At 37.5% G+C, this 24451-nt stretch overlaps 1 protein-coding gene across 3 annotated transcripts in view; it reads right to left on the bottom strand.

Moving 5' to 3' along the window:
- The window catches only part of cadps2 (Ca++-dependent secretion activator 2), a 146583-nt gene extending 130842 nt beyond the window's left edge, over positions 1-15741 (bottom strand). For all 3 annotated transcript variants that reach the window (XM_062992326.1, XM_062992335.1, XM_062992332.1), the window contains exon 1: positions 15409-15741. In XM_062992326.1, the coding sequence (XP_062848396.1) occupies positions 15409-15711 (303 nt within the window). In that variant the 5' untranslated portion in view covers positions 15712-15741. The remainder of the gene's footprint in view (positions 1-15408) is intronic.
- Positions 15742-24451: the final 8710 nt, after the last annotated feature.

Below are 24451 nucleotides of genomic sequence, written 5' to 3'. Positions count from 1 at the left end.
TAATTACTGGCAATTATTACAGAGGGTAGCAAATAGCTTCTATTAACATAGCAGGCTGGTGAGAAATGAAATGCAATTTTCAAGATATGACACTCAATTAATATTACTTCATTCTTGTCATTTTATTCAGTAATACCCAAATGGTTCAGAATTTGGTGTAATATCTTCAAAGCAATATCAATTACATTGGCATAAAGCTGTTAGGTAGCTGCCATTAGTAAAGTGACCATATAATGGCGTTCACAAAAGAGGACACTGCAGGGTAGATGGGCAGCACAAGGCAGGCAGTAGGTCACGGTGGGTGGGTGATTCGGGCTGGTGGCACAGTGGCAGTTGTGTATTTATGTGGCTGCTGGGGTAGGGGGTTGATAGTTGACGAACAACTTCAAAACCATGCAATTATGTTCTTTGGATTTAATCAAACAAGCAAAAAGTACTTTAAACTAGCACAATTCTTACTCGTTCTCTAAACAACTGTAAGAATAGTTACTAGTTCTATTTATAGTACTAGTATTTATTTATACAACAGTATACATCTATATTATTATATGATTAGACCTATTTATACTATACAATGTCTTATACAATCTATTTATACTATTATACAATATTACTATATTATTAGTAGGGCTGTCGTTAATTGCATTAATTAACTCAGTCTAACTTTATTTCAGATGAATTTGAATGGAAAGTCCATGGACTGTACACGGAACATTACAAACACCTGGTGTTAAATGGATCACAATGGACTGTATTAACACTTTAACATAGTTAACAATGTGGGTTGACAGGACGTTGTACGTGTTGCACAGGTGCGTAACTATGGGGGGGGGGGGGGGGTCGTAAGGTGCACCGGGGCCCATGGCGGGGGGGGGGGGGGGGGGGATATTGGGCTAGTCCTCCACGCCATGAACTCAGCCACTCACCTCACTGCCCCGCCACTGGCTGCACTCGCCAGGTCATTATTATTATATTACAATATTTTCATTAAGTACAATTAAAATAACTAAAACTGTGCATTAAAAATACCAGAGCCAAGAATTTGGACTTGAAGTGTAACTTCTGAGTAAGTACTTTTAATTCATTCTGATCAGCTACCAGCAAATGCAATTTGTTGAGGGGGCCCAAACATTTTTTCTGCACTGGGGCCCATGAGCTCCTAGTTACGTCACTGGTGTTGCATCTAGAAATGGTTCATTTTATGAGCACCTGTTTTCAGTGGCAGGGTTATGAACAGGAAAAGATCCTCACTTTTGTCAGATAATGTGAACAGACTCATTTTAAATAACTGGATGAAAGATGGGTAGCTGTTAACAACTCTATATAGGCATTGGCTGGCTTTCTAAAAATAGATTTAATCATTTTATCATAATTATATGAATGTTTTTATTGGTAAACATGTTCTTGCATTTTGCTTAGTTATTAGTTTGCAATTAATTGCAATTAATTTGGTTCTTTAATCGCGATTAATCTCGATTAAAATTTGTAATCGTGTGACAGCCCTAATTTTTAGACCTATTTATACTTTACAATATCCTATACAATCTATTTATACTATTATACTATATAATAATATTCTTATTCTATACTTTTTAAATATTATATTATTTATACAATAACTAGTCATTAAAATATTTCATTTATTGCCCAATTTGGGCCATTCCATAAGGTTATATTTCCACCAATCGAGGTAAATTTCTTGATTTACAATGCATTACTAGTAGTGAACTCTGAGCTGATCACATTTTCTTGCAAAGTACATTGCTTTTTTTTTTTTTTTTTTAATGATCATTTTTCATAATGTAATTCTCATTTTGATATTTAGGGTTACAATGTGTAAAATATAACTGAAAATGGTCAGATTTAATTGGTTAACATTTATTAGTGTAACATGAGTGTAAGGAATGTTAAGAAAATCATTTTCTAAACACCTCTGCTCATAATAAGGTTTTCAGCTAATTTTCTTTAGATTTTCAAAAGTTTTATATAACTTCCATTACAATTTCATTACATATAAATAAAAACTTTACCTAGAGCTTTAATCAAGGTGAAGGGAATTATAAACAGTATACACAGTTATTTTTTTATCATTCAATTTTGGCACAAAAACCTCAGGCCTCCGCTAAAAAGCTAAAGATGAAGAGACATTTCAGTACAACAATGACTCAAAGCACCACATCAACAAAACAATGGCTTCTCCAAGAGAAGATTCAGGAGTCCAGACATGAATCCAATCTGTGAGATGACCTGGCACAAAAGATGCCCCCACAATCTGACTGATTTGGAGCACTTTTGCAATGACTGGCAAGTCAAGATAAGCCATGCTCATATAGAATTCTACCCCAAAAAACTGAATGCTGACATAAAATTAAAAGGTGATTTAAAAGTATTAGTTTAACGGTGTGCATATTTATGCAACTACATTATTGTTTGTTATTTTTATTTCCCCCTATTAAAGGTGGAGAAAATTCTGAAATGATTCATCTTCATGCCATTTTTACATCACAAAAACCTGGCATTGTAACAGGGTGTGTAGGTGTGTAGACTTTTTTTTATCCATGGTGTACATTTATACCTATAAACTGTGTATGTATAAACTATATCTAAACTAAGTATTTGATCAGATAAAATATATGACATTTAAAGCAAAAGCAATCCTTGCACACTCATAGTGTATTGTTTACATTTATAGAAAACATTTACATTCTTACACCAAGGCATCTTCATGAATCACAAAAAAAAAAAATCACATTTGGAGGATTTTCTATGCCTTTAGAGCATGGGTGGTTAGATCAGAGAGCTGATGAGATGATGGTTTCCGAATCTCCGGATGACACACATACCGAAGGCTACAGATGCTCTGGTTGCTGGCTTAGCTTGTGGTTATGCATGCAGCTTTGGGTTCTTGGACCTCTGGGGGATAACTGCACATTTATGTGTTCCAGACTATCTGCTTCATTTCCCTGATGATTAGGATTACCACCATGCTGTGTCTCTGGTAGACTGGCTGCGTGCTGTCATTTTCCCTTCAGTCTGGACAGCATATGCATTACTAAAGTCTATTTCTTTCAAACCTCTAACAATAACATTTCTGAAAAGACACATTAAGGAAAATGGAGTAATCCAGCTATTTTTATGGGTTGAAAAAAAAAGATTTGCAACTATTCCTCTACACAGTAGCATGAGGTCAATGGTCAGAACCCCCAAAGGACTACCACAGAGCAGGTATTATTTGGGTGGTGGATCATTCTCAGCCCTGCACTGACAATGACATGGTGGTGGTGTGTTAGCGTGTGTTGTGCTGGTATGAGTGGATCAGACACACTCACTGTCCACTCTATTAGACACTCCTACCTAGTTTGTCCACCTTGTAGATGTAGAGTCAGAGACGATCGCTCATCTATTGCTGCTGTTTGAGTTGCTCATCTTCTAGACCTTCATCAGTGGTCACTGGACGCTGCCTATGGGGCGCTGTTGGCTGGATATTTTTGGTTGGTGGACTATTCTCAGTCCAGCAGTGACAGTGAGGTGTTTAAAAACTCCATCAGCACTGCTGTGTCTTATCCAATCATACCAGCACAACACACACTAACACACCACCACCATGTCATTGTCACTGCAGTGCTGAGAATGATCCACCACCTAAATAATACCTGCTCTGTGGTGCATGAAAGGGGGCTACAAAAGTATGTAGAGAAATAGATGGACTACAGTCAGTAATTGTAGAACTACAAAGTGCTTCTATATGGTAAGTGGAGCTGATAAAATGGACAGTGAGTGTAGAACCAAGGAGGTGGTCATAATGCTATGCCTCACTGGTGTATATAATGTGTGTGAATAAATATCAGCTTATAGGGAGTCAGTGACCTAGCTTGAATTCCAGGATGTCTGGATATATAATATGTTGTTATTTATTTAATTATTTGTAATTAAATTGTAATGAATTGAAATAAAGCATTTAAAAACCTAAATAAAATTATGGGCAGGGGTGTTTGGAAGTCATAATACTCTGTCAAAATTCTTAATTTTTTGTCACGATACACTGAAAAATGTAAATAAATTAAATCTAGATTTTTACACATTGTAACTTTAAACATAAAAATGACAATAAAAATTGGTGAAAAATGTGTGGTTTTGATGACTAAGTTAGTAGTGCATTGTAAAGCCAGGAATTTATCTCGAATGAAAATATAAAATTACGGAATGGCCCAAGGTAGATAAATGCAAAAAGACTGTAGTGACTTTAACTATTCATATAATCCTTTAAAGAACTAATAAGAACTGGGCTGATGTAAGGCACCACCAACACCTTGCCCAAGTAAGGTTGTCCTTCAAAATAGATGACTAGGCCGGGAGGTTATTGATCAGAGAAGTCTTTATGGCTGAGACGGGTCATGTGACAATCTCACACAAGGCTAGCCTGTATAGCAGGATAGAAGACATTTAAAAAAATAACACCCTGAGTCTCAACTGCACTTAATAACAATTGTAAGATTCTAATACCTTATGAGAAAAGTTTATGGCCAGAAAAGATTGTCCAAAAGGTTAAAACAAGGAAACACTACCTACTAAACCCAATGTGAGGGATAATATTGGCATGCTAGGTTTAGGGTAATTGGTTAAGAATCAAGAGGTGGTTTACTTTCCAATATGACAATGACCCTAAACACACCATTAAAAAGCAACACAGTGGCTAAAGACTAGGAATGAGTGTCTTTAAATGACCTGATGATTGTAAGTAAAACAGAAGGTGAATCTACAAAGCACTAAATCAGCCAACTGCCACCAATAATACCAGTTTTGCCACCCTATTGCCCTACACATTAACCACAGTACCTCTAAGAAAAAAAAAAGAAACAGTAATAAGGTGTTATTTCTAGATCCCCAAACTGCACAGGATTAAACGGTTGCCCCTCTACTATTATTACTTGCCCACCCACACATCTACTTACCCACCAAACACATACACACTAATTATAGCTGTTTTCCTTGTTGCTGTGTTACCAAGCTATTTAACTCTACACTGGTTTGGCTAGAATTTCTATGACAACAAGGGTCAGGAATATAATAATAACATTTGGTAATGAAGTCATGCCAACATCCCATGCCATTATCCATGAAATTTGGCAAACGCATTCAAACAAAGCCCTTAATAGAATAGAATGGATTTTTAGTGCCTTTTATGTAACCTTTAAGCCTAAAGGCAGGATGATGGGAAATGAAAGATCTGGGTGTCATACCCAGACATGTTAGGGAATATGATTATCACAGAGTGAGAACTGTTAATTATTACCACTTCCTGCTAGCTCATCTGTCTACTGGCCTTGGCTGCTTCTTGTTAATGAGATATGAAAAGGTGACGGGGTACAAAAGTGAATGAACAAGTTAATTAGGGAAATGATGACAAGTGCGAGGAATGAGGAAAGTTAGGAATAGAGGGACTCAGCTGGACACATGGTCAGATTTAGAATTAGATTTATGAAAAGAAAGTTTTTTATGCATTCAGTCATGATGCGCACCTGTGTAGAGGTTGGCTCATTCTGATTATTTACCAACTAGCAGGTTACACAAATGAAAGGCTGTCAGATTTTTGCTAGGTAGTGCCCTCAACAAAATAATATTTCATTGGACCTTGATCTTTTCTTTAAACACAAACACTGGCCTGTAGGCCCCAAGCTAACTGTGCAATATAAAATAAAGTCAAAATAAGCAAAGTGCAAACTAAGAGGTAGAATCTTACTAATCGAGGTTAAATCTGCTAAACTTTGATAAAGATTAAATCTTTCACCAAATTACCAAAGTGCACCATGTTTTCACCATTTTACTGAATTTGAACATTATGCTTTGATTCTAGTGTAAAAGTACCAAAACTGTTGTCCACATTAGAGTTTTCTCAAATACATTAATTACATTTTAAATCCATTATAGTTTAAATTGTTAGTTACTATTTTCACTTCATTTTCATTTCATTTTCACAGTCTGCAGTTTATTTTATTTGCTACTCGCATTGTTTGCTACATAGCCTGTCAAACTCATTGCACCCTATAGAAACCTGTGATTAAATTTGTGCTATAAATACATTAGTTCACATGTTTTCATTGGTATTTTTTCTTTGTGCTTTTGTCAGTCAAATAACTCTTTACAGGTTCTTGTATTTTATGCATGTTACAAAATGTCAAATTTTTTTTCAAATCTGAAATCCTATGACCGGCATGACAAACATGTTTCTTACAAGTGTTTATAAACTTTTGTCTTTCATTATATGTAACAGATGCAACTAAGGCGGCACGGTAGCTCAGTCGGTAGAATTGTCGCCTCACAGCAAGATGGTCCTGGGTTTGATCCACAGGTGGGGCAGTCTGGGTCCTTTCTGTGTGGAGTTTGCATGTTCTCCCCGTGTCTGCGTGGGTTTCCTCCGGGTGCTCCGATTTCCTCCCACAGTCCAAAGACATGCAAGTGAGGTGAATTGGAGATACAAAATTGTCCATGACTGTGTTTGATATAAACTTGTGTGAACTGATGAATCTTGTGTAATGAGTAACTACTGTTCCTGTCATGAATGTAACCAAAGTGTAAAACATGACGTTAAAATGCTAATAAACAAACAAACAGATGCAACGTCACTATTAATATCACTTTCGTGTGTGTGCGTGTGTGTGTGTTTCTACAATATCTCATTTTGATATTTAATGTAGCTTTTTAACAGTGTGTTAATTTGCATTTTTATTGTATTGGTATAGAGCACTGAGTCTCTTACACTAGCCTGACAGATCTAGGTATGAAACTCGCTATAGGCTAGCCAGGCATGTCTGGGGGATGAAATAAATTGGCGCCCTGTCCAGGGTATTTCTGACTTACACATAGTCCAGTGAAAGTGGACCTGCCACAACCCAAACCAGCAGTTAAAATAAGTAATAAAAAGTATTGTATTACTGTTTTAGTGTCTTTACTTGTTTGTATTAATATTTGTCTCCATCTTTTTAATGTGTGATGTTTTGACTGTTTTTTGTTGCTTAAATGCTCGATTTTCTTTGAACACAAACACTTAGCTGAACCTTTTTTTTCGGCTTTCATTTTGGCATCCATCTGTATCCGTCAGCATTCTTCTGCCCTTCCTCCCTGCTGTGTCTGTCACTTACCCTCCTTACAGACCCCCTTTGCCTTCATATTCCACTCTCACATTCCCAAAGGCTGCAGTTTTCTTGCATTAGCCATGCATTTAAAGAAATTGCACTGCAATGTATTCACTTTGCTGGCTCAGAAGATCAGACACTGGCTGTTGGATAAGTACATCAGAGGAAAAGAAAGAAACAAACTGTTAAAATTGAACAAAATAAATCACATTATCTCAATAAAAAATACTGCAGGGGCTGAACATTTTAAGGTTTATTATTTATTAAAGTTGAGGGATGACTCTAAATTAATATGACCAGGCTAATAGAAGTGTCAGTCAAAAGGCAGACTGTAGCATAAAGCCCTTTATTCAGCTTCTCAAAGTGTCACTCTTGATTAATCACTAACCAGATCAGTTTTAGCCTGCTGACAGTGCTGTAGAAAAGCCATATTTCTGATACGGTGGCTTAAATCATTAACACAACTGCTCAAAACTCAAAAAGCTTCCTTACCCTCTATAGTCATGATAAAGAATTAAAGAGAGACAAAACACAGATGTTAATGAAATACTTAATTGTACTACTACCCTTGTTATTTTAATCAGTTATAAATAGGGTCCTACTAAATTCATGGGGAAATGTGCTTAACTTCATGAACCTCATTTTTCAAAAATCACAGATTACACGGATTTTTAAAGAACAGCACCACATTTCACGGCAGTCATTAAATAACTCACAAATTAAATTATAGAATCAATGGAAGCTACAATACACAGCACAGCCTACCTTAATAGCACTCTCTCAAAAATGAATGTCCGTGTTTTGACACAACATTCTCTGCATCTACAGAATTGGTTGGGAGTTTTCCAAACTCGACTATCAGAGTCGTGTTTTTAGCTGCTTTAGACTTCGTCATCTTGAACATTATCTCTAACCGATTTTTAGTACTAAGCATTTTAATAGTTCACTGCATTTATAAAGAAATAAATAAACTGTACACAAACTACCGCAGTAGGTCGTCCGGGTACTTTTCGCGTACTAGTATTCGGACACACTACCCACTCTTGCATACTGCTTTCGCGTACTGTTTAGTATGGAAGTGTGCAATTTCGGACACAGCGTCAGTCGGAACAGTACAACACGAAAAATCTGTTACACTAATGTAATTACCGTATGATTGCTAGAATTGCCTCATATTGGGCCTCATATTTCATACACTACGTGAATGGAAAATGTTAATTTTGACTTTTAGAGCAAATCGCATATTACACAGGAAACTGCTCATTTCACGGAAGACGGCTCATTACACGGTCCACGACACGATTTTCACGGCTGTAAATTAGGTAGGGTCTTAGTTATAAACAATTAAAACAAATAGTAGAATGTTTGTGGAATAACAAATAGTTTACTGCAAAAACTGTCATGGAAATTGAATCACCACACTTTATACTTCAAAGCAAATAAACAAATCCCAGATATGAAAAAAAAAAAAATCTATTTTTGTAAAATGTATTTTAATTAATGCCATTGTTTTTTCCAAATCATGTTTATCTTTGAGGAGACTTGTCATTGATTGCCATACAATTTTGTAACTTCCCATTGTAACTTCCTCCGCAGCAAACATCCACCCTCACAGACCAACAGCTCTTTACATTTTGTAAGCACTCCCTTTAAACTGCACATTGATTTGCAGTTGCAGACGTGTGCTGGTTTTAGAAACGCAAAATAAAAGCTGATTATTTAATGTTTTTTGTTTACTTGATCTGAAAAAAAACTATGCCATGAAGTCAACTATTTTAAATGTTCAGTTATTAAACATGAATTAAATCAGTCATGATTGTTTAAATACTGCAGATAAACAAGATGGGGCAAATATGCTCCATGTATGGTGATTCCATAAATTTTTGCAATGGGTTGAGTTTTTAATACTCTACTACGTGATGAAATAGTCTTTATATTACACCTTCTTAAAAAAAGGATTCATAAATATTCATCAAACTGCCACTGTTAATTAAAGTTATTATTAAAACATGAGTTTTCTAAAAATAGGATAAATCTGATGGGTCATAAATACATGTATAGCAACTCACTATTTGGTGATGTAGGAAGTCATATAATGTGGCATGGGCTAAGGATTCTTCCTACTACCATTTTTATGATTTTCTAGAGCTGGTGACTAGTAGCGTGTCCGAATAACCTGACTTATAAGTCGATGACTTATTAGAATCCTCTCTACTGAGGCAGCTGCCTATTTAGGCAGAACACAGCAAAGTAGATTACTTGGTTTTCAAACAGACCCATTGTATTGTTATTGTTTTAAACACACTATGCAGAAGGAAGTATGTCAAATCGATGCAGTCTGGAATGCTCACTCAAATAAGTACCAAACAGTCCATGCACTGGATGTAGTGGAAAAACTAAACCAATATAAACTTGTTTAATGTTATCTATTCAAATGATTTGTTTGTATATTAAGCTGTTCTGTCTGACAGTGGTTTGCTACATGTCATTTTATGTTGGCGATGTTTCATAGCAGACAAGTGTATCTAAGGCAAAGGGTTACCATGGTTACAAGTTTATAGCCCTTTCAAAAGTCTATAAAGCTTCCAGAGTATTAAAACTTTCAATGGCATCCATTCTGCTTCAGACAAAGAGTAAAAATACATTTTCAGTATTGGTTTTATAACACTTATCTGTAGTGTTAGTAGATTGTCTTGCAATGTAATTACATGTAAGACTGGACACCGCTCCGCTTTTTGTAGCTAGTTTGTAGTTTTTCCATTCTTGTTTTAAAAATGTACACCCACTGTACTTGCAAAATATCCTTAGTTCCAAGATATTTTGGACAGTCTTGCACAGACAGCATGTTTTAGATCTACCCACGGATTTCCATCGATTTTCCAGTCTGAGGACTATAACGGCCATTCAAAAAGCGCTAGCTGGCATCAAGTAGTCTAATAGTAGATCTACCACAATGTTTACCAGGTAGCAGTTTTTTAATTAACTGGTGCTCTTTAACCTCCAAATCAGACTATATTATACTTCATCAGTCCATATTTAGTTTATTGCCACTGGCTTTTCTAGATGCTTCTGTAATAAGATCACAGTTGACTGTTGAATATACAGTATTTTGTAGAATGGTGCACCAACAACTGTGTCAGCTAAATCTTTGTTACCATAGTAAAGTTTTGCTTTGTCTTTCTGGCTAGCACAAGAACATTTCTGGAAGTTTACTTGGTCTTTAAGATCTTATCTTCTAAACAACATTTGGACAGTGGAAGCTGCAAGCTAGCATTCTCGTATTTGAATGAATCAGTAAGCTTGATCTTTGAAGCCCATGGCTGTTAAGCGTCATCGCAAAATTTTAAGAGCCAGAGAATTACATTTTGTAGTTCTACAATTACTGACTGTAGTCTATCTGTTTCTCTACATACCTTTTTACACAGCAATGCTGATGGAGTTCTTAAGCACCTCACTGTCACTGATGGACTGAGAATACTCCACCAACCAAAAATATCCAGCTAACAGCACCCCGTGGCCACTGATGAAGGTCTAGAATATGAGCAACTCAAACAGCAGCAAAAGATGAGCAATCGTCTCTGACTTTACATCTACAAGGTGGACCAACTAGGTAGGAGTGTGTAATAGAGTGGACAGTAAGTGGACACAGTATTTAAAAAACTCCAGCAGCGCTGCTGTGTCTGATCCACTCATACCAGCACAACACACACTAACACATCACCACTATGTCATTGTCACTCCATTGCTGAGAATGATCCACTACCTAAATAATACCTGCTCTGTGGTGGTCCTGTGGTGGTCCTGACCATTAAAGAACAGGGTGAAAGCAGGCTAAAAAGATATGTACAGAAATAGATGGACTACAGTCAGTAATTGTAGAACTACAAAGTGCTTCTATATGGTAAGTGGAGCTGATAAAATGGACAGTGTGTAGAGAAACTATGAGGTGGTTTTAATGTTATGGCTGATTGGTGTATATCGACAATTCTGGACCTGCCTTACATGTCATAAAAGATCAGCTGTGAGCTTCAGCATACTTCATTATGTCTACGGTTCTTACAGATGTATATGATGACTTTATCTGTCACTACTCGTTTTAGGTGCTTTTTACCTTCAGTCTTGTCATCCAAATATGAATACTGCATGTCAGATCAGGTATCATTCCACCAATTGCCTAATGTTTAAGGTTATCATCCTATCTAAAAGTGAAACGATCTAAAAAGCTAAGATTTCCCTTCAGAATTTTTCCAGCTGTTGCTGAGAACAGAAGCTAGTTATGATGAGCTTTACCACATGTCCTTAATTATGAGCAGTTCTTTTCTTAAAGGTAAAGCCTGTGGAGGTATATGGTGAAATTACAGGGCTAACTGGACCCTGTAGATGGTTTTCCATCCACCAACTTTTTGCGAATTTTGAAAATGCGGATTAAAAAACCTGGGTTTCGAAAAAAGACCCAAATATCGCAAAAAAAGTTCACGATTGAACGAGGTGGAAAAGTTAAAATATCGCATCGCCGAAATGAGAGAAAAGGGGATGGAAACGGGTTTTGCGAATAAACGATGACGTTTCAAGCTTTAAGTCACCGTACACCTGTGGTATGTGGTGCGTTGCATAATTACGCTGTACTATTTCTTCTTCCTCCTGCACATTTAGTAATACGACGTAATGTTTCATTAGCTTTGATGTTATTGCTTGGCATACAGCGTATACACTACGGTGAACTGTTGTTACGCTTACGCCGAACGCCTCGCCCACTACCATGTACTCCGCACAAGTGGCCAGCTTGTACAAGGCAATAGCAATTCTCTTTTCAGTTGGCACGGGTGGCCGGTGACTGTAATCTTTTGGCTCTACAGATGACCCGATCATGGTGCATAGCTTATCAAAGGCTGATTTTGACATTCTGAAATTCTTGATCCAAAGTTCATCTGAAAAATGGTTCTGCACAATGTGCTCCCAAAATTGTTTAGTGCGTTTATTCTCAGATGCGAGGTGAACGCCGCCGTGGCACGGAGACTTGAGCCCACATTAGATGGGCCATTGCTCGTTCTGCCCGACGTCTCTTAGCTGCAAACAACATAACCATAAAAAGATGGCAAATGGTTGTAAATATAATTCTACTTAAAGCAAAAACCAAATTAAATCTCTCCATCTTGCTCGTTTCTCTGAAGCGCGTTGACACGTCATGTAAAGATTTTTACGCATAACTGTAGTTGATGGAAACACGACATTTTTCGCTTTTTTTCCTGCCGATATTTCGGAAATGCGCATTACACTTGCGAAACGTTTGGATGGAAACCCGGTTTGTGTTTATACTTCTATTTTCCACCCATCACAGCTGGATAACTTTCACTCCTACAACTACCAGACCACACTTGTAATTGCATTAATTTTCTAAGAATAATTGCAGTAAAGGCTGAGGTACCCACAGAACTTCTACCATATCTCTTTCAACACTGCTTCCTCTATGAAAGGTTTACAGCAGATAACACACAAGAGCAAGGTGATTATTTCTTTAACATATCCTGACCTTTATGAAATACCTTTAAAGAGGGTGGTGTTTGGGCCAAACTGCCTGGCACCAGCTAATTAGGAAAAAGGGCATGAGACTACAGATGGGAAGTTCATTAAAATAAATATGGTGGCTGTGTCATTCTGACTGTTCACCATTTCTTTATAATAATTTTTTTTCTTTAAATCCCAATGTGACTGGTCATATCTTCAGTACAGTTTTACAGACTTTTAAAATACCAGGGTGCATTAGAACTGCTCTGGCAGCCAATGATAACACCCTGCAAAAACCTACCACTGTTACTAATATTATCTATCAGTAGCTTAATTTGGTGCATTTATTTATTTACTAACTTATTTTTGCATATTGTCTCTTTTCTTCCATGTTAGATATTTCCCATTGCATCTTCATTGCAACCTCCATGACACCCACACTGGCTGAGAAAGATCATAGAAGATTGCAAGCTGGCTCACGTCTCCTCCCACATTTTTTAATTGACCAGTGGCCGATTCCTGCAGAGCTCTATCAAAAATGCGTTTTTCTCCTTGTGTTGGCTTGATATTTAATAGCCTTTGACGTGTCATACTCTCTGAGCAGCTATCCACAAGGTTGTGTGAAATAGCAAGAGCAGTTCAGTTACCACCCAGCCTGAGCTGCTAACTGAGCAAAATAAGACATGGTTAGACTCTTGGTGTATATTATAAACTATTGCATTATTAGTTGGGCTAATTTAACAGTATACTTTTATATAAAAGGTGTAGCAGGGATGTGGTCTGTGCGTGAGCTGTGGCAGGAGGCAGGTTAGAGGAGGAGTAAAAGGGTTAATTAGTGGACAGTGGTAGCTCAGTGGTTAAGGTGCTGGACTAGTAATCAGAAGGTTGCTGGTTCAAGCCCCACCACTGCCAAGTTACCACTGTTGGGCCCCTGAACAAGGCCCTTAACCAACGATTGCTCACTGTATTCAGTCATAGTTGTAAGTCGCTTTGGATAAAAGCGTCCTCTAAATGCCGCAGATGTAAATGTAGTGAGGGGGGTAAATCAGCGGTGCTAATTAATGCCACATAACTCTCTTTTTTCCTGTTCCTCTTTCTGTCTTGGTGTGTAAGGACCTGTGTCAGGAGCTCCAGAAAAAAGCTGGAAAGAAGAATTATTTTGGGTTGATATGCTTGAATGCTGAAAAGCAGCACTTTTCCTCTTTATTTTTAGAAAGGTATTTAAGTTTAAATAAATTTCAACACATTTAGAATTTAACACACTGGGGTAGAAGCAAAATCAGAGTAAAAATATTAAAGTTGCAGTGTTTCACAATAAGAAGGTGAATTGGTAACAGGTGAGGTATCACGATTGGGTAAAAAAGGAGGTTCCAACAAACAATCAATGAGGGTCTGTGGCTCACCACTTTGTGCCAAACCTCAGGAGAGAATCAATTAAGTAAAAAAGAACATTTCTTAATGCAAGATTACAAATAATGTTATCTTTCACCATTTACCTTCTAACATTGCAAAAAGATTCAGGAAATTTGAAGAGATATCAGTCAGTGTAGGGCAAAGCCGGAGACCACTATTTTTGGGCCAGAACTCATCTCAGATGGAAATGTGTGCTGTGGTCAGATGAGTCCACAGTTAAACTTGTTTTCAGGAAAAATTAATATCAAGTTATCTGTGCCAAAGACCATGCAAAAGCCAACAACTGTCATACTACGGGGTACATCAGTGCTCATGGCATAAGTGAAGGTACCAATCATGTGAAAGTGTATATTGGGATTTTAGAGAGACACATGCTGCCATTGACATCTTTTCCTGGGAAGTCCATGATTATTTCAACAAGGTGATACCAGGCCTGACATTGTAGGCACAGTATGCATGTGCTTGACTGCCCTGCCTGCAGTCTAGATCTATCTTCTATTAAAAATGTATGGTTGTAGCAAGAGGAGAATCAAACAATGGTAACCACTGACTGTTGAGCAGCTAAAATCTAGTATCAAGCAAAAATGGTGAAAAAATCCACTTGCAAAACTGCAACAATCAGTGTCCTCATTTCCCAAACCATTAAAAAGTTTTATTAATAGGGAAGGTGATGAAGCACAGAAGTAAAAAAAACCTCTGTCCCATCTTTTTGGAGTGTGTTTCAGGCATCACAATCTAAATGTGTTTATATTTATAAAATGCAATGAGATCTTTTCTTTTTCTACTTTTGCCAGTTAAATAAAGATATTATAGAAAGATATTACAGATAATAAACAGAAAATTAACAAATCACAGAATCCTCTTTGTATCCCATTTCACAATTTTTTTGTACAAAAAACCTCCCTTTAATTGAATTTCATGAATTAATTTATTTTTACTAACTGCTTCATGCTGGTTGGTGTGTCAAAGGGTTCAGTGCCACAAAGCCTGGACAGGGTATTAATCTGACGTGCACATGGCTCAACACATTCACCTCTTCAATTATACTTACTGAACTGCCAAGCTGCCATCTATATGTTTTTGGAGGAGCCCGGGTTCTCAGGAATTATGGTATGTTGCTGTGGGTCACATACTCTATAAGCTGTGCTAGTGTGTCACTTAAACTACATTTCTAAATCAAATTAATGACAAACAATTAATACAAACATAAAAATCTGGGTTGGTACTCTCAAGAATACATCTTTTGTACCTTTAGTGTGTCTCTTTTCACAAAACCAGTTCTAAAAAAGTTGGGACAGTAGGTAAATGCTGTTGGTAACAGTGCATACAACCTAAGTAACGTTTATATATCTCTTACCTGACAGGCATTATAAAGCAGCTGGTGTTCAAACTTTTTGATGCCCAGAATTTGCTGAAACATTTCGTAGAGCTGCTCTTTACTGAGGATGAGCTCAGATATTGCACTGAAGGGCATGCGTCCCTGAGACCGCCGTTGGTCCTCTTCTCCCTTAAAAATGGCATCATACTTGGTAATCCAGGAGCTCAGCACAGTCTCCTTGCTCAGGCCATCAATTTCGGGCAGGCTGCGCACACGGCGTTCGATGTTCTTCTTAAAGACCTCACGGAAATCACTGGCTGAGCAGCCTCCGCCCTGTACCATTCGTGCCACACGCTCACTCTTCAGAAAGCCCTGTGTGGGACGAACAGCAAGAAAAACAGATTCACCTTTTTTATAAATACAGCTATTTTATTGGCTTTTTCACCCTAATTGTCTCCCAATCTAGTTGTTTTATGCACTTTTAAAGTGTAATACATTGTATATGACCAAAGGTTTGTGGACACCTTCCAATGAGCTTGTTAGACATTCTACTCTAACCTTGTACTTAATAATAAATACTGATAACAATAATTACTTATAATACTGTTCCCTTATGAAAACCACTTTTATTCTAACTTTATATTCTTGTTTCTATGTGGTTTCAGCAGACATGTGCTTTTAGATGTGTTTTTAGGGTATGGAAATGTTCATTGAAATAGCACTTCTGTAAGTCGCTCTATATAAGAGCATCTGCTGAATGCAAAATTCACCAACACCAAATTTATCCAACCATGTCTTTATGAGCCTAACACTACCATGCTAGAACAAGAACGGGCCTTCACCCAAAATGTTGCTTCAAATCTGGAAGCAAATAATTTGTTTTATATCACTGATTGTATACACCTGTTTGTAATTGGTTTGGCTACAACACCGAAACTAAATGATGAGGGATGTCTACATACTTTTGGCTATATGCTGTAATAAAGATTTACATTTAGGGTGCAACAAGAACAGACTTTACAAAGTCTGTGGGAATTATCTTTAGTGCAATTCATTGCCAGCTTTTGCAAAGAGTCCCCAGACGTCATTATCTACCATCATAAGAGATCTGCAAAACTGCAAAAGATCAGAAAGGAATGTTTGGGTGGAAGCAAATGCACCATAAACAGACGAACTTAATTAATAGCTAGTAAAACATGCCATCATTTTAGCTGAATGCATTTTCATTTATTTATAGTTTTGTTGCTGCTGTAGTGCTGTCTTGGGTCTACATGAGCTAGTAAAACATAAAGGCAGTAAACAAAAAGAAATGAGTCTCAGCTTCTTACTGAAAGTAATGGGGTGGAACAAAGACACTTCAGCCGCCTCCTTTAAAAGGAGATCAATGTTTATACTAAAACCTTTGGGATTTTGATACCTGGGGAGAGAATGGTGTGCAATGCAAGAGAAAAAAACGGAAGGAGCAGTTCTAGCAAAATATATGAACTGCATTTTAGGTAAAATAAGATTAATCTGCTAGCAAAATGACTGTATTATACACACACATCTGGCACAGAGAGTAAAAATGCTCACTTAAATATCTCCTCTGATAGATGTTGAGTTTTTAGATGCATCTTTTTCAATGTGCCACATAAGCACTGTAAATGAATCATTACACAGGATAAACTCCTTCCTATGCTCAGTTCTGTTTGGCTGATCTTACTTGCAACGGTACTTGTAGTCAGAAGTGTTTTTCTAGATATATAGTTACATGCAAAGCTTCAGCACCCTTTACAAGTTACAAGTTTAAAGTTAAACATGTTAATTTAGCTACAGTCATGTGAAAAAGTTAGGACACCCCATGAGAACCTTTGTCTTTTTGAACATATTTAAGCATATGAACATTTGAGCTTCATTTGAACAATACTGAGAGATGGAGTTTATATAACTAAACAAATAAAACTGAAAAAATGACTTTTAAACACAAGTTGTAAAATGTAATGGACAAAAATGGAAATTGATTGTGAGGAAAAAGTTAGGACACCCTATGCCCTAATGGCTGGTATTTCCCCCTTTGGTTGAAATAATCTCAATTAGGCCTTTCCTATAACCATCTACCAGTCTCTGACATCAACTGTGAGAAAGTTTTTCCCACTCTTCCATGCAGAATTTCTTCAGCTGTGTGAGGTTTGAGGGGTTTCTTGCATGCACAGCCCGTTTTAAATCACCCCACAGCATCTCAATAGGATTAGGAACCGGGTTGTAACTTGGCCATTACAGAACTCTCCATTTCTTTCTTTTGAGCCATTCCTTGGTGGATTTACTGGAATGTTTTGGGTTGTTGGCATGTTGCATGGTCCACCTCCGCTTCAGTTTTTGGACAGATGGTCTTACATTTTCCTCAAGCACCCTCTGATACAGTGAAGATTTCATCACGGATTTTATAATGGAGAGCTTGCCAGGCCCTGCTGCTGTAAAGCAGCCCCAAACCATGACATTTCCACCTCCATGCTTCACAGTTGGTATGAGGTTCTTGTGCTCAAATGCTGTGTTTGGTTTGCGCCAAACATGTCTTCTGTTACTGTGCCCAAATAATTCAGGTTTGGATTCATCTGTCCAAAGCACATTGTTCCAGAAGTCCTGGTCTTTGTCTAGGTGTTCTCTGGTAAACTTTAGTCTTGCCATGATGTTTTTTTTTTTGACAAATGATGACTGATGTTTCCTCCTTGCACACCTTCCATGAAAATCAAACTTGTGCAGTCTCTTTCTGATGGTAGATGCATGTACCTTGACATCAACTGTGGCAAGAGCTAGCTGTAGGTCCCGTGATGACATTGTAGGATTATTGGAGACTTCTTTACGCACCTTGCGGTCTGCTCTTGGGCTGAACTTGCTAGGACTGCCTGACCTGGCCATGTTGGCAGTTGTTTTAAATGTTCACCACTAGTAAATTATTTTCCAGACAGCGGAATGGCTGATTTCTAATTGTTTTGAGATCTTTTTAGATCCCTTCGCAGACTCATATCCATCTACAACCTTCTTTCTGAAGGCCTCAGAGAGAAGGCCTATGTCATCATGGTGATAACACTCACTTCAACAATCAAGAGCAAACCAAACTAATGTCTGAGGTTTAAATAAAACTCCAATGTCCTTTTACAATGGTCTAATCATTGCAGCTGATGTGGTACACCGAATTCCAATTTTAGACATTTTAAGTAGTAATAAATGTGGGGGTGTCCTAACTTTTTCCTCACAATCAATTTCCATTTTTGTTCATTACATTTTACAACTTTTTTGTTTAAAAGTAATTTTTATTTATGTTTAGTTATATAAGCTCAATCTCTTAGCACTGTTCAAATTGTTCATATGTTTAAATATGTTCAACAAAACAAAGGTTCTCATGGGGTGTCCTAACTTTTTCACATGACTATGTTTAAAACCCAGTTATTTTGTACTGTGTAAATACCAATTAAAATTAAATTAAAACCATAAAAATGCAAATAAATTAGATATTTTGAGGTGCACTACATGGCCAATAGTTTGTGGAAACTCGACCAAGGGCAGCAGTGTATGTAGTCTCCCAGCCCCTTTTTTGATGTAATAACCTCTATTCTTCTGGAAAAGCTTTCCATAAGGTTTTGTCTGTGGCAATTGTGCTCATTCATTGAAAAGAGTCTTTTGTGTTATAATCACTGATGTTGGATGAAAAGGAAGGGTTCATAGTTCATTTCAAGTGTTAAAAAGAGGTCAGGGCCCTGTGCAGGCCACTAGCATTCAGTCATGTCTTTATGGACCTTCGTTTGTATACTGGAGTGCAGTCTAGCTGAAGACTTTATCTGCCACATTTATCTGCCAAGTGTTACTGATTACTGAAGTGATTGTGGATTACATTTGGATTATGTGCGCTCATGTACAGCCACACAGTGAATTGGTGCAGTCCTATACCAACGCTAGCTCTTTTTTCCATGTTCCATTCCTGTTCATCTCACAAGGTGCTCTAAAACTTTATTAATAGTCCTCCAGACATTGATTTTTTCTTCCATTTTTCCTTTTATCTCCCACTTTAGATGTATTATATTAGCCAGATAAAATCACTCCTCACCACTGCAGACCCCTACCTGACTGAGATTCCTGTACTATCCTCCATTATGTAACTAAATGACAAACATATATTTTGTTTTAAAATAAACTTTAAACTTAAGTATTTTGCTTTTTAAGCTAATTGGTTTTCTAATAGTGTGACAAAACCTGCTCAAATCTGGTGCCCAGGTGGCACAGCGGGATATTCCGCTAGCACACCAGCGCCGAGATTCTGAACTCCTTGGTTTGAAACTTGGCGTGGCCACCGGTCGGCTGGGCGCCATCTAGCGGGCATAATTTGCAGTGTCTGCAGCAGACATGGTTCTGCTAGGGCGGGATGACCGGACTATGTGGGTGGGGTCTTCAAAATGCTGTGTAAGGACCCTGATCGACAGGTAGAGAGGCGCCTGTGCAGAATGCATAGCTGACAAAGGGTTCCGCTAAGGGCGTGAGCAGCAATATACCCACCTTGACTGCAATCGGGGATCCCCCAGCAGCGGAAGACAAATGGACTATTCTAAACTGGGGAGGAAATGCATAAATAAATAGAAAATAAAATAAAATCTCCACAAATCTGTTGAAAACAGCAATTTAGACCATTTGTAGATCACTCAAATGAATAAACTGTTTTGTAATTTAACCTTGTAATTTGTGAAGTCAAACTAGCTCTATTTATATAAGCAAAGAGAAGTTAGCAGCTATAGTCAATCATGATCACTATCATGAAATTAGAAGGCCACCACCAAATAAATAAGCTAAGATTCAAACAGTTAAACTGAACAAAAAATCCCAAGATTGGCTCAGCATTCTTGTCCTTTTACAAGTTTAAGTAAACTAGTTATTTTGGTCCCTTCGGAAGCAATTACAGCTGAAAGTCTTTTTGGATACATCTACAAGATTTGCACTCCTTAATATGGACATTTTGTTCCATTCTTCATGATATATTTATTCAAGCTCTGTTAGATTGGACGGTGAGTGTAGATGAACTGTCATTGTTAGGTCTCTCAAGAGACATTCAACACTGTCTGGGCTTTGTCTGGGCCACTCAAAAGACATTTAGAAACTTGCCCTGCAGCCACTTTAGTGTTATCATGTTAAAAGGTCGACACAGTCTGAGTATGAGTGTGCTGTGGAGGATTCTTCGAAGGATGTTCCTGTATTTTGCTGCATTCAATCATCATTTAATTCCTACCAGTCCTCCTGTAGCTGCCACTGAGAATCTTTCCTATAACATGATGCTGCCACCTCCATGTTTTTCTCCAGAGATAGTATTAGCCATGTCATGAGCAATGCCTGTTTTCACCAGACATAGTGATTGCTGTTCTGCCCAAAAAAACATTCAATTTTCATCTTATCAGACCAGAGAATGTTTTTCTTCATGTTTCAATTTGTCTGGACGGCCAATTCTAGAAAGGTTTAAGGTTGTGCCAAGCTTCTTCCATTTCAGAGTTATTGGGACTATTGTGATCCTGGGAACACCTAAAGCCTTAGATATTATTTTATATCCTTGCCCTGTTCTATACCTTGTCACAATTTCACTGCAGAGATTTACAGACACTTGCCTGGACTTCATGGCTTGTTTTGTCCCGACAATGCAGTGTAAACTGTGGACCTTTATACACCTAGGTTTGTGCCTGTCCAAATGATGTCCCATCAATTTAGACTGCATTAGATGTTCCTACATTAACATTTATTTACATTTCAAAAAACTCAAGTTTTTATGGGTGATTAAGAGTAGATTTATAGGTAAAATGTAAATTTTTACCTATATACAAATAGTGCCTAATTCTGAGAATACAATGCTGCATTATTACATTTTATATATGACATTTTAATTCAAAAATACTTAATTTACACAAAAGCTTAAATAGCAGATGTGGTAAAATCATTTTTACCTCATAGTTTCTACAGAAACATTTTGCCACATTGTAGGAGAATAAGGATAAAAAAAATAAAACATCAGTCTGGAAAATGATACAAAACCATTTATAAGGCTCTAAAATTCCACTGCACTAAATATTAAATCTCTCCAAATTATTTAGAAATTCATCTGATTAAGTTTTAGGCTTTACATCTTTGGGGTAAATGTAAGTCTGTTTAAAGGCTGTTAAAGTCTGTTAAAACACTGAAATTGTTGACAATACTGCATGTAACCAACATATAGTAAAATATAGTATAAACTAATGCTTTTTTAATATTTTTTAATATTTTTAGTTTTTAGTATAACTATAAAGTATATAATAACACATGACACGAGTTTTAATAAGATTGGAGACCTTGCCATGCTCCCTGTAGTTTACAATGCTTGAAAAGTAATTTTTTGGGTTTTTGTAACTGCATATTATTTTATGTAAAATACTATATAAAACATAATTAATATTTTAATTTAGGATGCTACAAAACTCACTTTGTCAAACTAATCAGACAGAAACTTCACAGAGGCCCTCAACCACATGACAAGCCTGCACTTCATTTCCAGTAAAGCCAGGGCTATAGAGGAATTTAGAAGGGCACACTGGTTTTATTCTCACTGTATAAAAGAATGGCAGTTAGCATATGCAGTGGTTAGCACAGCTGTTAGAATAGAAGACACACAACAATGTTATCTGAAAACACAAGTTTAAACATTGCCTCTAGTCACCCTACATTTAAAAAAGGTTTATTTATTTCTGTGTAGGTTCTCAAAACCATGCAGAAAATAACTGGCTACACCAAACTGCCTCTAGGTGTGTTGTCCTGTCTTGTACCTAGCGTTTTCAGCTGGTGCCAAAACAAAGCAGTTGGTTGAATCACAAATTGCACTAATTTTACATACATGGAGCCCACTCTGAAAAGGGCTGTCATGCCACCTCAGGAAAAGCTTGCTCATTCAGAGTGGTTCTCTCATGACTGTTGAGAGGTGCCACAACACCATCTGAGTTCCCTGGAAAACGAAGGATAACGGCGTTCGCTCCAGTGAAAAGCCAGACCAGACCAAGCCCCGCATCACGGTTCAGAGAAAAGCTGGTTGGAAAATGGTAACATATGGGGGTCATTTCTAGTTCATTCATTCTTGTTCTGCCAATTCAATTCTGCATTGTATTTTCTGCATGATGGATCCTTAATAATTAATAATCCAAGCAGGCAAAAGCTGCCAAACCTTTGACATCTTCTCTCTCAAAGGTAAAGCTTAGTGGACATTCCTGTTGTCATAATCTTTGTCTTCTTCATACTGAGTTGAAGAGTTCATATTCCCAGATTTTACAGAGTGTAAATCACAGACATCTAGTGTTATACATGACACACAAAACATGTTACATTTTCACGTTAAGTACACTCACGTTTTACTGGCTGGCTTACTCGTGTGTAGTTAAATGGGTTTTGCAGTTTGCATGCATAGCCAACATATTATTATATTTTGATTCTATACAGATAATTAGATTTAGAATAAAATCACTTTAAACCAGTATGATGTTCAGTAGCTGCTTCTAAGGCATCTGTAGGTTGGCATCTAATGTCTCAATTTTGTGCCGGTTCAAATGTCAGATATTATTATTAATGAATCGACCACCCAGGGATTTCCTCTCCCCCTGCTGCTTAGCTTAATTGGTGGTTTAAATCTCATTTAATTATTTATAACCAGCAGAGTGCAAAGCATTGTGTATTCCTGAGTTAAGAGTTTAACCAGACATTGAGCTGTTCAGAGCCTTTGATTTTGTAATTACAGCTAATATCAGCGGAACTGACTCCAGAGAGCAGCTACAACCATATTACCATCAGAACTGCAAAAAGACATGTGCTGGCAGAGAAATGCAAAGAGTTGAGGTGCAAAAAAAGCAATAGGGAGATAACTATAACTTCATAACTTTATTTGCTTAAAGGCAGTAGGAGCTTATCAGTTATGGTACTAGTCTAGTAATAAAAAAAATGCTAATTCTAGCCCCAGCTTAAGCATAGTCAAGGTCCTTGTAACCGAATGCGTCGTGTGAGGTTAAGCCCCACACTTGCAAGAAATAAAAAGAATCCAAGTCGAAATTGTAGAACAATACTGTGTCTAAAAATCACAAATTAACACAGTTTACTGGAAAGAAAGTAACAAATGAACCAGGATAGCACAGAACTGTGAACTGGTTGTCACAAAATGACAAGCTGCTCCAGGTGATAAGTGAATTCTCAGAAAAAAGCACAAAAAAAAAATAGAGTATCAGCCGGGATCGGCTATGCACAAGCAGCACCCCAATCCCACTAGCTATCGTAGCACGCACATAACATAGATTAACAAGCAAGCCCGGCATCAAGGCTTCAGAGAAAGAGCTGGTTTGCTGGAGCTGGAGAATTTGAGAAAGAGAAACCGTTATATGAGTGGCACGGTGGCTCGGTGGGTAGCACTGTCACCTCACAGCAAGAAGGTCCTGGGTTCGATTCCCAGATGAGTTTGTGTAGAGTTTGCATGTTCTCCCCAAGTCTGCGTGGGTTTCCTCGGGGTGCTCCGTTTTTCCCAATTAGTCAGTCAGATTAATTGGAGATACAAAATTGTGTGTTTGCCCTATGATGGACTGACGACCTGTCCAGGGTGTTTCCTACCTTTCTCCCAGTAAGTCCTGTTAAACCCCCCGACACCTTTTCAAGTTAAGTCGCGTGCTTCAGGCACCTATCAAACCATGATTATGAAACCAGAACTGATAGAATAACAACAGAAAAATGCACACAAAGACTTCCATTTTCTTAAAAACGAACAACTTGTGGTGAAAATGATAATAGTAAACAACACTGCAGCAGTCAGTGGAATGGAATGTTAAATCGCTTAACTACTCAGTGAAGTGTAAAAAGGTATTGACACATTTAAAACAACTCAATGTAGATACTGCATTCCTTCAAGAGACTCATTTATGTATGGCAGACCATTTTCGATTAAGAAGGGGTTGGGCAGGACAGATATATCACTCTATACAACACAAGCAATCCAGCTTTTTCTTGAGTCATATGGGGTAGCTGATAAACGGCAGTTTTGTAATCCTACAGCCAAAAGAGATTTCTTTTTCTC

The sequence above is a fragment of the Trichomycterus rosablanca genome, chromosome 1 (assembly GCF_030014385.1).
Source record: "Trichomycterus rosablanca isolate fTriRos1 chromosome 1, fTriRos1.hap1, whole genome shotgun sequence".
Classification (NCBI taxonomy): domain Eukaryota; kingdom Metazoa; phylum Chordata; class Actinopteri; order Siluriformes; family Trichomycteridae; genus Trichomycterus; species Trichomycterus rosablanca.
This window is presented reverse-complemented; position numbering and strand designations above follow the sequence as displayed.